General features: G+C 38.2%; 1 protein-coding gene across 4 annotated transcripts in view; it reads left to right on the top strand.

Moving 5' to 3' along the window:
• Positions 1-15,662, top strand: part of WDR19 (WD repeat domain 19) — a 68,165-nt gene that overhangs the window by 15,520 nt on the left and 36,983 nt on the right. For all 4 annotated transcript variants that reach the window (XM_045573366.1, XM_036418459.2, XM_045573361.1 and 1 more), the window contains 10 exons: positions 701-813; positions 1,108-1,281; positions 4,030-4,100; positions 4,550-4,722; positions 4,814-4,928; positions 6,643-6,749; positions 7,379-7,501; positions 10,570-10,719; positions 13,140-13,287; positions 13,415-13,619. In XM_045573366.1, the coding sequence (XP_045429322.1) occupies positions 701-813; positions 1,108-1,281; positions 4,030-4,100; positions 4,550-4,722; positions 4,814-4,928; positions 6,643-6,749; positions 7,379-7,501; positions 10,570-10,719; positions 13,140-13,287; positions 13,415-13,619 (1,379 nt within the window). The remainder of the gene's footprint in view (positions 1-700; positions 814-1,107; positions 1,282-4,029; positions 4,101-4,549; positions 4,723-4,813; positions 4,929-6,642; positions 6,750-7,378; positions 7,502-10,569; positions 10,720-13,139; positions 13,288-13,414; positions 13,620-15,662) is intronic.

The raw sequence follows: 15,662 nt of genomic DNA, 5'->3' as shown, positions 1-15,662 counted from the left end.
TGACTTATAATTGATCTCATCGTAGAATCAAGGAAATGTATCAAAATGTCTCTCTGTATGTATGTGTGTGTATATATGTGTGTGTGTGTGTATGTGTGTATATATAAATCACCCTTAATGAGCCCAATTAAATAATACACTCTTTTACCTGCCAAACACAATTACACACTCCACTGAGAATTACAGTTAAGTATGGACTTGTGTGAATAACAGAGGGACATTAGTCTAGCCACATTGATCAGTGACCTACAGGTAATGGAAAGAGTGATAGTAGAAAAGCCCAATCTAGAATATTCACATGGGTGTGGACCTATCATTCCAGATGACTCAAAATGAGAATAACCTATTATGATGGAAGATTCTGTATAGTTTCAATGGAACTATATCAGACTTACAGGCCTGTATTGCATGGTAATGAGAGGTATAGAGAATTTTTAAAATTATTCCACCTAGATATTTTTTATACTTCAAAGGATATATTAGATGTGTATAAATCCAAGGATTCTTCTCAGACTATATATTAGTAATGCTTATTTTTTTTTTAGCTACATTGTTCACTTACTAATTACTAGTATAATATTTAACACATCTAAATCTGGCTTGTTTTCATTAATTATGTTCATCTGTTTGAATTTGCTTATTGGTCTTTTCGTGAAGTACTGGGTAATTCATTTCACAATCTCTTGATCTTCTCTGGCAGATAAGTGTGGTGCTTGGCAAGAAAACTTTGTTTCTTTTTAATTTGAATGAACCATATAACTCGGTTGATCTGGAATTTAAGCAGACCTATGGCAACATTGTCTGCTATAGTTGGTATGTACAAAAAGTTCATCATAGAAATTTATATGTTCCTTACTAATTATATTTAAATTTTGCCTATATAATATTCACTTCTTTAATATAAACTGTTCTTGATTACAGACTAAACTGTTCTTGATTACAGACTATGATTTAGTATGTGAAACTGCCTAGCATATGTTATCTGGAACATAATGCCTTTGATAAATTATATTCTCTAATTCCTTTGTTTTAAGAATTGCTTTTGTACTGTATTTCCAGTGACAGTTAATCTCCCTTTTTACTGATTTATTGCCTTTGTTGCTATAGGTATGGCGATGGCTACATCATGGTTGGTTTTTCATATGGAATTTTTGTGGTCATTTCCACTCATATTCGAGAGATTGGTCTAGAAATATTTCAAGCTCATGATTATAAAGATAATCTAAACAGTATTGCAATATCACAGACCCTTAACAAAGCTGCTACATGTGGCGATAACTGGTAAGTTATATTTACAAGTTCCCAGGAAAGCTTATGTAGGAAATATTCAAGAGATTCAATAAGACTTTGGTAGCCAAAATGAATCTGTCAACCAAACTTTCATTCACTCTTAGGACATGTTTGCAATGGTAATTTCTAAGACTCCTTTACTTCTGTCTTTAACACTCACAGCAAAACCTAAAATACTAAAGATATACTAAATATAAAACCTAAAATGGAGTATGCTTGAAAATCAGTCTTAAAAATAAAATAGGAAGTTCTAGGTAACATGGAATAAGCTCCACCGCCTCTCTCTCTCACTGAATACGGCTATAAAAACTTGACATAATGCATAGGACAGCTATTTAAGGACTCTGAAAGTAAATAGTAGCAGGCAGACTGACGAAGGATACCCGAATTTGAAGTATAACTGAACCAGTGATGAGTCTCCCGTTTGTCTCCCAGTCTCAGGATTCAAGACAGCCTGAAATCCAGAAGAAGGCACAGAACGTAGACAGAGGAGCTCTGAGAGAAGTTCTAGTGCTGGCTCAAGTTGCAGGAAAGAGAACTCGTAACATTCAGAGAGAGGTGGGGAAATCCCCCAATTTTCTTTTTTGTTCTTTGTTTCCTCAATGCCCAACAATCAAGCAATCTCACCATGGCAGTGGCAGCAACTGATGGAGGGTAACCTTCCTCTCCATTGGAGGAGCTATGATGTCAAGAAGGGGGAGGCAAACCCTTGTTGGTTATTTTTCTCTCTGTCCTCACCCTGCTTGGCCGCAGGTGCAGGTGCAGTTGTGGGAAATACAAGGCCGAATATGGTAACTAGAGCCCAGCTTCCAGCTGGAAGACCAAAAAGGGGAGCCTTCATGAAGCTGGAAAAATACCAGGTAGATCCCGGAGAGGGAGGGGTTCTGGAAAATAACTCTATAAAGATATTTATGAACTCCCATATTTACCCTGAATAGTGGATAGGTATCTCACCCTAAACATATACCAAAGACTTTGAGAACTGAACTAAGGGATAGATCATTACCCAAGTCCTATAGTGGTCACTGAGTGGGAAATATCCAAATACCACTGCAAAGGCTTTGAAAATGGAACTGACATTGAAACCGTAACCCAGAAGGCTCATTTAAACTTGTGGGCCTTAACCCATTTGGGTTGATTGCCTGCTTTAAAAGAGGCGGGGGGCAGAGGGGAGGATTAACCATCTCCATGGGATTTAAACAATCACAGAATCTCATAACATAATATTTAAGATGTCCAGAATATAATCCACAATTACTTGACATATGAAGAATAAGGAAATTTTCAACTCACTTATGAAAAGGTAATCAAAAGATGCCAGGACCAAGAGGATGAAGATAACAACTATTATAAAAATGTTTTAAGAGGTAAGGACTAGCATTTGCAAAACAAATGGAAATGGTTTCAGAAAAGAAATAGACCCGATAAAGAAGACCCAAATGGAAAGTTAAGTACTGAAAAAGATAATTAATGCAGTGTTCTTAAAAGGAGAAGGAGAGTAAAGAGTCAGTGAACTCGAGGATAGACCAATAGATATATCTAATCTCAACACAGAAGAAAAATAGATTGGAAAAAGTGAACAAAGTCTCAGAGACCTGAGAAATCGTACCAAAAGGTCTAACATTTGTGCCATAAAAATCTTAGAAATAATGGTTGGAAACTTCTCCATTTGGTAAAAGATATAAACCTATGTATTATAGAAGCTCAGCAAAAGGATAAATCCAAATAAATTTAGTCCCAGATACATCATAAACAAACTGCTAAAAACCAAGATTAAGAAAAAAATCTTGAACAACATTTTGAATGACCATTAATTTTTCATCAGAAGAAGGAAGCATTATGCCGAGACCAGTTTGGATCAATGGATAAAGCGTAGGCTTGGGGACTGAAAGGTCCCGGGTTCAGTTCCGATCAAGGGCATGTACCTTGGTTGCGGGCATATTCCCAGTGCAAGAGGCAAGTGATCGATGACTCTCTCTCATCAATGTTTCTAACTCTTTATCTCTGACCCTTCCTCTCTGTACAAAATCAATAAAATATATTTAAAAAAAAGAAGAAGAAGGAAGCATTACAACATTCTTAAAGTGCCAAAAGAAAAGAACTATCAACTGAAATTCTATATCCAGTGAAAATATCCATCAGTAGGAAAGGGGAAATAAAAAATATTCTTAGATGGCCCTAACTGGTTTGGCTCAGTGGATAGATCCTCGGCATGTAGACTGGAGGGAGGTTGCGGGCTTGATCCCCAGTAGGGGGCGTGCAGGAGGTGGCTAGTCAATGATTTTCTCTCATCATTGATGTTTCTATCTCTCCTCCCTTCCTCTCTGAAATCAATAAAAATATATTTTTTAAAAAGAATTGCTGAAAAAGTTCTTCATGTATGAGAGAACAGATGACTGAAAGAAATTTGGGACATCAAGAATGAAGAGGATAGAAATAGTAAATAGCTGGGTAGATATAATGGACTATTTTTAAATTTTTAAATCTTTATATGTGGCTACTGAAAGCAAATATTATATATTATCTGATAGTCTGTTCATTGTATGAAGATGCAATACATATGTCAACTACAATATAAAGGGGAAAAGTAAGTTCTTATATGTGATAAGACTTCTGAATTCTATTTGAAGTGGTCTGTTGATTATAAATAGACTATAATAAACATGTATAGCTTGTAATTGTTCATGAACAAAAACCATTTAACTTAGAGCTTGTGTTTAAATTTTTTTTATTTTTCAGCATTAAAATCCATGACTTGGCAGAATTAAAAGACATGTATGCTATAATCAACCTGGATGATGAAATTAAAGGTATTAATTCTTCTGGAGCAGATTGACATTTTATCATTCCAATTACAGTTTCTTGTGTTTATTTTTGTAGGAGGAATGCAATTAGCACCCTTCACTAGAGTTCCTGAAAATAGCCTCTTTATTTTAGTAGTCACATTGAGTCATACTCCTTGACTAGAAGGATGTAAGTCCACTTTGATCCAAGGAGTTATAGTACATTTTATCCCAATTCCAATTGTAAAATCTAAATTATTATATATTTTTCCTTTAAGCCAATATTGAATGAGTTAGTGCTCTTGTTCATATGTCAATCCATTGTGAATTTCCACATCTAAATAAAGTCTTTAAACTTTTAAAGACAACATTTGGAGATTTTTATGGCTCTGGAAACTTAAGTAAAAACATTTGCTTTTTTGCCTGCAACGGTGTATTTGTTTTTGAATAATTCTTTGTTGTATCATTTATTTCAGGGTTGAGTAACTTGTCCTGGACAGATGATGGCCAGTTGCTGGCATTGTCTACCCAGAGGGGCTCACTGCATGTTTTCCTGACCAAGCTTCCCATACTCGGGGATGCCTGCAGCACAAGGATTGCATATCTCACCTCCCTCCTTGAAGTCACCGTAGCCAACCCTGTTGAAGGAGTATGAAAATGCTGGGGGGTTTTATTTTATATATTAATAAAACCAAAGCAGTTGTAGCAGTTCATTTAATAGTTACTTTTCTATATTATAGGAGCTACCGATCACAGTTTCTGTTGATGTGGAACCCAACTTTGTAGCAGTAGGACTTTATCATCTGGCTGTGGGAATGAATAACCGAGCTTGGTTTTATGTCCTTGGAGAGAATGGCAAGTCTAAATCCAGTTGTTTCCTTATCTAGCATATAGTTTCTGATCTTATTGGGAAAATATTTGTTATGAAACTCTGGGTCATGTGCCTTACACTTCGAAAGGCCAAAATCAAAATGTCAGTTTGATGTAAGGAAAGATTTATTGATCAAGAAGGTGCCAATCAAAAAGATGGGAGACTGCTGCGACCGGTTTGGCTCTGACTGCCGGGACCGGTTTGGCTCAATGGATAGAGCGTCGGCTTGGGGACTGAAGGGTCCCGGGTTCAATTCCGGTCAAGGGCATGTACCTTGGTTGCGGGCACATCTCCAGTAGGGGGTGTGCAAGAGGCAGCTGATCGATGACTCTCTCTCATCGATGTTTCTAACTCCCTATCTCTCTCCCTTCCTCTCTGTACAAAATCAATAAAATATATTAAAAAAAAAAAAAAAAAAAAAAAAAGATGGGAAACTTATCAATGCCTCAATTCTTTCTTACCTGCTGGACTGGGTTAAGGATTTTTAAGCTGGAGAAGGGGAGTTGGGGGTCGGGGGGAGGAGGAAGAGTTAGGGCAAACTTTTTAGGTCTTCTGGTCTCTTAATAAGGTCTCCAAGTAGATGCTCAGGCACTATCAGAAGGTCACATGCATCAGGGGTGGTCTTGTTTTTTGCGAAGAAAGCTTGTAAATTATTGTCCTGTGACCATTACTTTCTATGAAGCATCATACACATTGAATTGAGATGTTATCTATAGTTTTCCCAAAATGTTGTTTAACCTAGGAACCATGGCAGTCTAGTCTCCCTGAGTCCCACAGTGTAAACCTTAAGCATTCTGTGACTACAAGGGAACTGGTAGGTTACCATAGCTTTGTTGGTTACTATAGCTTTGTTAGGGGAAAAGCAGAAGATTAACTTGTGGAGATGAGCAGACGGCCTGGCATGTGGGGTACAATTACACATCAAAAGTTTCTTTAAAGACCAAGTTTTTCTTTTATATTTGTCTTCAGACATCCGTGTCTTAGTTTGAAAGGTTTTATGATTCCTCTAAAAAGTTTGCATCGTTTTTGGAAAGGTTTTACTCTTTACCTTTGTAGTGAAGACAGCATGGTATAAGGGATAGAGTATGACCTTTAGGAATAGGCCTGGATTTAAATTCCCCTTATGCCTCTTTTAACTAAATGACTGTAGACAAAGTTCTTGATCCCTCTGAGCCCTGAGTTACTCATCTGGAGAATGAGGATTCCTCTCCTTGTAAGGGGTCATGTGGAAAATTAAAGAAAAAGTGTATCCTAGCTAGTTTGGCTCAGTGGATAGAGCTTCTGCCCATGTTCTGAAGGATTGCGGGTTTGATTCTGGTCAAGGGCATGTAGGCTTTATCTTTGGTGTGCAGGAGGCAACTGATCCCCTCCCCTCACCCCTCCTCCCCCACCCTGCTCTCTCTCTCTCTTGCTCTCTCTCTCTCTTGTTCTTCCACTCTCTAAAAATCCATGGGAAGAATATCCTCAGATGAGGATTCACAATAAATAAATAGATAGACAGACAGATAAGTGGTATCTACCTTTGCACAATGACTTTCTTAGGTACTCCTTGGTCTGCTATGTACTTAATAAAAGCTGGTTTCCTCTCTGAAATAAAAATTTTAGGTTCAGAATATCCTTGCAAAGGTCAACATTATTTGCAAATCTTTATATAATTTCATTCATATGTTAATGTGTTGTTTGTTGTCATTGCTACAGGTGTGAAAAAGTTGAAAGATGTGGAATATCTAGGGACAGTAGCCAGTGTTTGCCTTCATTCAGACTATGCTGCTGCTCTTTTTGAAGGCAAAGTCCAGTTACACTTGGTAAGTATGATTTTAATGTCCTGGAAGCCTGCTCAGTTAACCTAGTGATGACAATGAACAGCTTGTCTTATTAAAAACTTCAGTTTAAGGAGAAACAAAAATCTTGACCCTTCGGCAGGAGATGTTCAATTCACTTTCTAGCTCTATTCCTAAGAAACCCAAGAGTTTATCAACTGTGCTAATTACAACATTGCTAAGGGTAAAAATGACCCTGTTGGTAACTGTATATAGAAACCATAAGTGAACTATAAAAGCTTATGGGAATGCCATACATCTGGGTCTCCTGGAATGCACTGACTCATACATTTAGGCATGTTGCTTGTGGGAGGTCCTTGAAGCTATGCCTCTTGAGTTGTTCAAGAGATACTGGCCCTGGAATATGGGCCTTCCAAACCAGGGCATCTTCCACATCTGTTCTTGGCTCTTTGCTTCTGAGAAGCCAGAGATCAGCCACTGGACACCTTCAGAGCCTGTGAGGACTGTTCCGTTAGAAGGGTGTCTAATGCTGCCCTGCCCATAAGCCGTGCTTCCTGCCTGATGCCTTTCTGAGCAAATTGGCCTATGTCATCTGCTGAGTGTGAATGTTTAATTGAACCTCCCCTATGAGCCACTGCTATTCTTTGTTTTAGATAGAAAGTGAACTCTTGGATACTCAAGAAGAGCGTGAGACTCGACTTTTCCCAGCAGTGGATGATAAGTGCCGGATATTATGTCATGCCTTAACTGGTGATTTCCTCATCTATGGCACAGATGTACGTATTGTCTTCTTTAATATAGAACACGGGGCAATTTCTAGTTTTTACTTTGTAATATAATATAATTATCATGTATATGTATATAAATATAGGATGTCCCAAAAATGTATACACACACTTTTTTACATATTTTTATTGATTTCAGAAATGAAGAGAGAGGGAGAGATAGAAACATCAATGATGAGAGAGAATCATTGATCAGCTGCCTCCTGCAAGCCCCCTACTGGAGACAGAGCCCACATATGCCCTTGACTGGAATCAAACCTGGGACCCTTCAGTCTGCAGGTGGACACTATCCACTCAGCAAAACCAACTAGGGCTATACACACACTTGGAATAATTATAAAGGTAGTGTTTTTTAAAATACATTTTATTTTCACAATTGAGTTATCAGCTGTTAAAGTGCATACATATATTTTTGGGACACCCTGTATATATTATATAATACATAAAAATATGTAACTATTATATAATTGGCATAAATAAATATACATAGAGCACAGAGGTGGCATGATTTGCTAGTAATAAGTGCTTTTGTGACTAAAAGCAATTTTGAGAACACAATAAAAAGGAAAAACTATGGAGTGTAGAAAATCTGAATGTAAATATCAGTTCTTTAATTGTTTGTTGCTCTTTAACCCCTCCAAGCCTCATTTTTCTTATCTAGATGCTTTAAGGACTTAATTTGATGACAAATATAAGACCCTTCATTCAACTCTATATTTCCAGTGCCTACCTTTAGAAGGCACTTACTAAATATTAAAATTAATGGAATATTGAGAGTCCCACTTTAGTCTTTTGGTCCTTTGAATCACCAATACCCTATACCTCTAAGTATTACGTTAGCCTCATGAGCATTAAGCATAGTTACAGTAATAGCATCTAATATTTGTAAAAATGTTTTCAAATATTTTTCAAAGCATGCCATACCTGTTATCTTGTTCAGTCTCTAAATTCAGTAAAGTTAGTAGAAAAGGTGTTGTTTCCCACATGAGAAGAACAATTATTCACTATTTCCATTTTCTCTCATTAAGTTGTTTTGTTTTTTTAAAGAGCATGTGTTAAAGCATGCTTATTGCCATTGAAAGACTTTATAAGTTGAAAACAATCAGTCTTGTACTAATTTACACCAGTAGGGTAGGACTGGTGTATCAGTGAAATAATGAGTGATGTGGTAAAAAACATTAAATACAGTAACATTAAAAACAAATAACATTTGCATGATACCTAACATTATAAAGCATGATCTCACTCATCTCAGTAACTATATAAAATAAGCAGGGACATTTTAGAGATGGGACACTGAAGACTGAGAGGTCACTAAGTTTGTGACAGAGGTGGAACTTGAACAAGCAAGATTTCCTGATGGAAAATGTACTCTTTCCACTATGCCACAGGCACTTTGAAGTAAGAACTCAAAGTGCAGTCACCTGTCAATAAGGCAGAATTTATCTCTCATTTTTTTCTAATTGAAGTATTATTGACATATAACATTATATTAGTTTCAGTGCACAATATAATGATTTGATATTCATATATATTTACAAAATGATTGCCACAGTAAGTCTAGTTAATATCTGTCACCATACATAGTTACAAAATTTTGTTTCTTGTGAATATGAAAATATTGGGGCTTTTTAGCAGCTTTATTGAAGTATAATTGGTGATAAACTACACATGTTAAAGTTAAGTTTTGACGTATGTATGCACCTGTGAAACGCCATCAGCTCAATCAAAATAATGGACCTTTAAAAGTTTTCTCAATCCTTCCCACCCCTCCCCACTTAGTGCTTTGTCACTATAAATTAGTTTGTATTTTCTAGAGTTTTATGTAAATGGAATCACATAGTAGGTATTCCTTCTTGTCTGGCTTTAGTATAATTATTTTGAGATTCATCCATGTTGGTGTGTGTGTCAATAGTTCCATCCTTTTTCTTAATGAGTAATAGTCAGCATATATCATAATTCTCTCATCTATGGTCCTATGGATGGATATTGATGATGTTTCCTGTTTGGGGTATTTACACATAAAGCTGCTATAATTATTTGTGTTCAAGCCTTTGTATGGACATATGCTTTCTTTTATCTTAGATAAAAACACCTAGAAGTGGAATGGCTACATCATATGGCATGTATATGTTCACCCTTTGAGAAATTGATGAACTGTTATCTAACTTGGTTGTATCATTTTACACTCCCAACAACAGTATATTTATATATGTCTTCTAGTTCCTTACCTCAGGGGTGGGGAACATTTTTTCTGCCAAGGGCCATTTGGATATTTATAGCATCATTCGAGGGCCATACAAAATTATCAACTTAAAAGTTAGCCTGCTATCTTTGGTCATTTAATGAACTCACCCCTGATGCCTTGGCAGGGCCAGACCAAATGATTCCATGTGTCTTACATAGCCCGAGGCCTGGAGGTTCCTTACCCCTGCTCTACATCCTCACAAACACCTGATGCTGTCACTCTTTATCTTTAGCCATTCTAATGAGTGTGCAGTGGTACTCATTGTGATTTTAATTTGTATTTCACTAATGGACTAATGATGTAGAGGCATCTTTTCATATCCTTATTTGCTATCTGTTTCTCTTTAGTGGTGTCTGTTCACATTTTTTCTTAATTGGATTGTTTATTTTCTTATTACTGAATTGTGAGAGTCCTTTATACACTCTATAAAGTGGGTCACAGACCCAAATATAAAACATAAAACTTTGAATTTTCTAGAAGAAAACGGGAGTAAAAATTTGTAACCTTGGGTTAGGCAAAGATTTTTTAGACACAATACCAAAAGCACAATCTGTAAAAGAATAAATTGATAAATTGGACTTTGTCAAAAAATTTTTTAAAAGTGTCTCTGAAAGACACTGATAAGAGAATGAAAGATAATTTGTTTTATTTTCTTCTACCTGTACATTAAAAATATTATAAATACCATTCTTAGACTCTTCATCAGAAATATGACATTTTTTCTCTTCATATTAGAAGGTATGTTTAACATAAATGCTGAAAGTATTTTCTTGACTGGATTTTTTTTTTTTTTTTTTTTTTTTTTTTGTAGACTGGTGTCATCCAGTATTTCTACATTGAAAACTGGCAGTTCGTTAATGATTATCGACATCCTGTCAGTGTGAAAAAGATTTTCCCTGACCCCAATGGGACCACATTAGTTTTCATTGATGAAAAATGTGATGGATTTGTCTACTGTCCGGTAAGTCTAAAAAAGCTTTGAATGCTTGTTTTTAAAATTATGCAACACACACCGAAACCGGTTTGGCTCAGTGGTAGAACGTCGGTCTGCAGACTGAAAGATCCTAGGTTCGATTCCGGTCAAGGGTATGTACATTGATTGCAGGCACATCCCCGGTAGGCACATCTCTCTTCCTTCCTCTCTGTAAAAAATCAATTAAAAATATATTTAAAACACATAAAATTATGCAACACGTGAAGAAAAGTATTTTTAAAATATATTTTATATATAAAATCATTTTCTCGCAAGCAGAGCTAAGGATTATCGCACTTTGTTATCATGTCTGTGACATCATGCTTGTGACCTATTTCATGACTGTTCACATCAAAGAATCTTTTTCCATTATTCTGCAAATTTTCATGTCAGCCCCAGAGAGATATTTTAGGGAAAAAATAGTTACTATACTCTGTACCACTTTTAACCTTCTTTATTGTGCAATTTTATAGTGTATCAGCATGTACATGACTTTCACTCCAGATGTGCAATAAGCCCCAGAGTGCTGGGACTAGACCATGTCCTTCCTCCACCTCAGTTGATTTTCCTCTTCCCTTAAAGTCCTGAATACAAAGAAAACGTGTTTTTGTATTAAATGATTTAAAACAGATAAACCATTTTCAGTTAACTCATATTTTTGCACATCCTTAACATTTTTGAAAATAGATTTAGAAAAAAGGAAATGTGTTTTTTACATTATTTACTACTAGAGGCATGGTGCACGAAATTTGTGCATGGATGGGGTCCCATCAGGGCCTATCGGGGCCATCTCGCCAAGTCCCAATTGGGACCAGGCTGGCTGTTGGATGGGGCCTGCTGGATGGGAGAGGGACTGTGGGAGGTTTGCTGGCCAGGGGAAGGACCAGGGGAGGAAGGCTGGTTAGCATGTGTTAGTTAAACCCCTGCCCTCTTTACCACCCTTAAACCCCTCAAATCCATGGGAGATTGGCTGTGGGAGCACATTGACCACCAGGGGGAGCTCCTGCATTGATCGTCTGCCCCTAATGGTCAGTGCACATCATATCAATTGGTCGACCGGTCATTTGGTTCTAACAGTCACTTAGGCTTTTATATATATAGATACTTGGAGTTTTCATTTATTTTTTTATATTCAGCTAATGCTTTAATTTGTTCACAGTTTACATAAGCCTACAGCTGCTCTTGGCCCATCTTTAATAGCCATTCCCGAACATCTGCTTTACCTTAGAGAAGACACATTCCAGTGAAGACCGCTTTCCTCTCACAATGCACTTTCCTCTCTCTCTTAACCCTCTTCCCTTCATTTCTTTCTTCCTTTCTCTTCCCTTCATTTTTTTTCTTTGACAAGTATAGCAGGTTACCACTGGATTATTTATGCAAAAATCTCTAATATGTTTACTGAACACATTTCTCTCTAGGTCACAAACCAATGAGGGAAAATGACAGAAATATAAAGATAACCTTGAGTTCCCTCTACACCACATGTGTCAAACACAAGGCCCTCGAGCCAAATCCGTCCCGCCAGGCCTTGCAATGTGGCCCGCACCGCGCTGTCATCACTGCACTCCGCTGCGTTTCCATCACAATGACAGTTTATGACTGTTCAGTAAACCATTCGGCCCGCGATTTAGGCTGGATTTTAGATTTTGGCCCCTTCTCTGATTGAGTTCGACACCCCTACTCTACACAATAAGGAAATCCAGCCTGGTACAGATTTTATTGATCTCAGAGAGAAAAAGAGAGATAGAAACATCATTGATGAGAGAGAATCATTGATTGGCTGTCTCCTGCATGCTTCCTACTGGAGATTGAGCCTGCAACCCGGGTATGTGCCCTGACTGGGAATTGAACCATGACTTCCTGGTTCATAGGTTGATGCTCAACTATTAAGCCACACCAGCCAGGCTGGATTGCTTTTTTAATAGATTATGTTACTATAGCAGTACATATTATGTTTGTTAGAGTGCATTGTAGAGAAGTTTTTGAAGTCAAACAGAGTAGAATTTATCTAAATTTTAAATCATACATGAATCAATTTCTGTTTCCTTTCTACTTGGAGCATTTCTGTGCCCAGTATTGAAAAATTTCTTAACGCAAGAGTTCATAGTTTAAGTTTCTGTCATCTTGAGCATCTTAAGCTTTTTTTTTTTTTAACATGAAGTTTTGTGTCCGGACTTGTAGTTTTGCCTGCAAATTCACCAAAATTTAGATAAAACCCTTGATTTTCCATATAAGTATAGTGGTCTTTTTTTTTCAAGCCAGACCTAATATTGGAGCGGTTGGAGTGTTTTGGGTTAAGTATTAGTCTGTAAGCAATACCAGCTAAGGCTACAGACAGGCTCCTGCCATTACAAATGATAATGATTTATGTATAGACGGGGGGCAAAACTTTAAATCTTATTTTGTAGGTTAATGATGCTACGTATGAGATTCCAGATTTTTCACCAACCATTAAAGGTGTGCTTTGGGAAAACTGGCCACTGGATAAAGGTGTTTTCATTGCGTATGATGACGATAAGGCGTACACCTATGTCTTTCACAGGAACACTATACAAGGTACCTAATCATCTTTTGTATGTTTGTTGATAAGTCAATTTCCATTGCAACGAAATGAAAACATGCCTTTCTGATGTGCGTGCTGCGTATTACCTTTGAGCATTAACATGTCTGTTTTATAATGTAGGATCCAGGGTCGTTTTGGCTGATGGCACCAAAGTTCCCTTCTCTCATAAGCCTTTGCTGTTATATAATGGAGAGCTGACCTGCCAGACACAGAGTGGACAAATAAACAATGTCTACCTTGACACTCACAGTTTCCTCAACAATTTAAAAGACGTGGGGCCCAGTGAGCTGAGGCAAATGCTGACACAGACCTTAGTGCTGAAAAGGTAGGGTTTTAAAGACTTCTCCCGGAGTTCGCTTGCTTTTGGGGATTGTAAAGGAGATGATAGCACTGACCTCGTTTCCTTCACAGGATTATTGTGAGGCTCAGGTAAGATCATGCATATGAGAATTTGTATGAATTCTAGAGAAAGTCACAGTGCAGTATCAATGCTTTATTCCCTTCATTTTCCAATCACCGAAATAGTGCAGTTATTGTTGAAATGACAATAACATCTTACTTTCATCCTAATAAAGCTTGGGTTGTCCTTGCTTGAGATTTCCTCTTCCTGCCTTTTCCTCTTACATCTTAGGGCCACTGTGAGTTCCTCTGCGGTTCTAATGCTTCCCTCCATCTCTCACCTGCTGCTGCTGCTGCTGCTGCTCCTCAGCGAGGGTCCTCTTCTGACTCTCAGGCTTTTTCCTGAGTGAATCTTCTCTGCTTACATGGCTTCAATACCATCTCTTCAAGGCTGACTCCAAATGTGCATCTTTGTCTTGAATCTCTGGTTAGCACTGCCTACTAGTCACATGTGGTTGGGAGTCGCTGAGCTCCTCATACTTGCCATGTTTAAAAGTGTCTTTCTCACCCTGGCTGGTTTGGCTCAGTGGATAGTGTCAGCCTGTGGACTGAAGGGTCCCATATTCGATTTCAGTCAGTGGCACATGCCTGGGTTGCAGGCCAATCCCCAGTAAGGGGCGTGCGGAGGCAGCCGATCAATGATTCTTTCTCATCATTGATGTTTCTTTTTTTTTTTTTTCTATTTTTATTGATTTCAGAGGGGAAAGGAGAGGGAGAGAGAGATAGAAACATCAGTGATAAGAGAGAATCATTGACCGGCCACCTCCTGCATGCCTCCTACTGCGGACCGAGTCCACAATCCAGGCATGTGCCCTTGACTGGAATCGAACCCGAACTTTTCAGTCCACAGGCCAACACTTTATCCACTGAGCCAAACCAGCTAGGGCTCATCATTGTCTCTCTCTCTCTCCCTCCCTCCATCCCTCTCTCCCTTCCTCTTTTTCAGAAATCAATAAAAATAAATATATTTTTAAAAAATGTCTTTCCCAATCCTCTTTTCTCCCCCATTCCAATCATACATGCACGTGTCCTAACACAGATACCCACCACACACACACACACACACACACACACACACACCCCAGATCCTCTTCCCCTTCCGTGTTCCCCCATCTTAACCCAAGCCCTCACTTGGAAAAATATCATAACTACTTACTGACTTCTCTCTCTGCTGATAGCTTCAAAACAATCTCATCTATTCTCCATTCTTTTTAAAACGTGAGTCTGGCCTTCTGACTCCCCTACTGAAGACCTTTCAGTGACGTCCACTGCCTTTGGGAAGAAATCCCTGCTCTCTGGGACCTCAGCCTGACCTACTAGGCATTTGATGGTTTAATACCAGCCTCAGCTGTCCCTACTCCTCCACTTCCTTTCTCCCACTGGCTGCTTGAGTTCAGTATTTTTCAGGCACATGCTGCTCTCTCTTCCTGGAAGGCCCTTCCCCTCTCTCTGTACATAGTAACTCCTTAGTTCTCATTGTTCAGTGGGGCCCTCGCCTAGTCCAGGAAGCCTTCCCTGAAGTCCCCCCATCCTCTTCCAAAAAAAAAAACAAACCCTTGCCTCAGAGCTGGGATACAGTACAGTGGTAGAGCACTTTCCTATTTACCACTGTGTGCCTGGGACTAGTCTCTGAAGGACAAGAATCCTCACTTTCTCATCTATGAGGAGAAGAAATAATAACACAGAGTGGATAGAGTTGTCAGAGTAACCCAGAGAGAATTCATACAGAGTATGTAGCACAAAGACCCCCATACTGTAAGCACTCGACTACTTCTATTGTACTCTGTCATTCTCATCTGTCTCTTCCACCTTCCCCAGTTACGACACCTGAAGGACAATGACTGGGTTTGATCTTTGTATCTTGGTAGTTCCTGGCCCATAATAGGTGCTCAATAAAGGTGTGTGAGACAGGAAAATGCAGAGGCAAACACATGGATAGATGTAATATAGTCATTAATGTAAAGGTCCC

This window comes from Pipistrellus kuhlii, unplaced genomic scaffold (genome assembly GCF_014108245.1).
Source record: "Pipistrellus kuhlii isolate mPipKuh1 unplaced genomic scaffold, mPipKuh1.p scaffold_m20_p_1, whole genome shotgun sequence".
In the NCBI taxonomy this organism is placed as follows: Eukaryota; Metazoa; Chordata; class Mammalia; order Chiroptera; family Vespertilionidae; genus Pipistrellus; species Pipistrellus kuhlii.
Note: the sequence above shows the minus strand (reverse complement) of the source record. Positions and strands in the feature narration are given on the sequence as shown.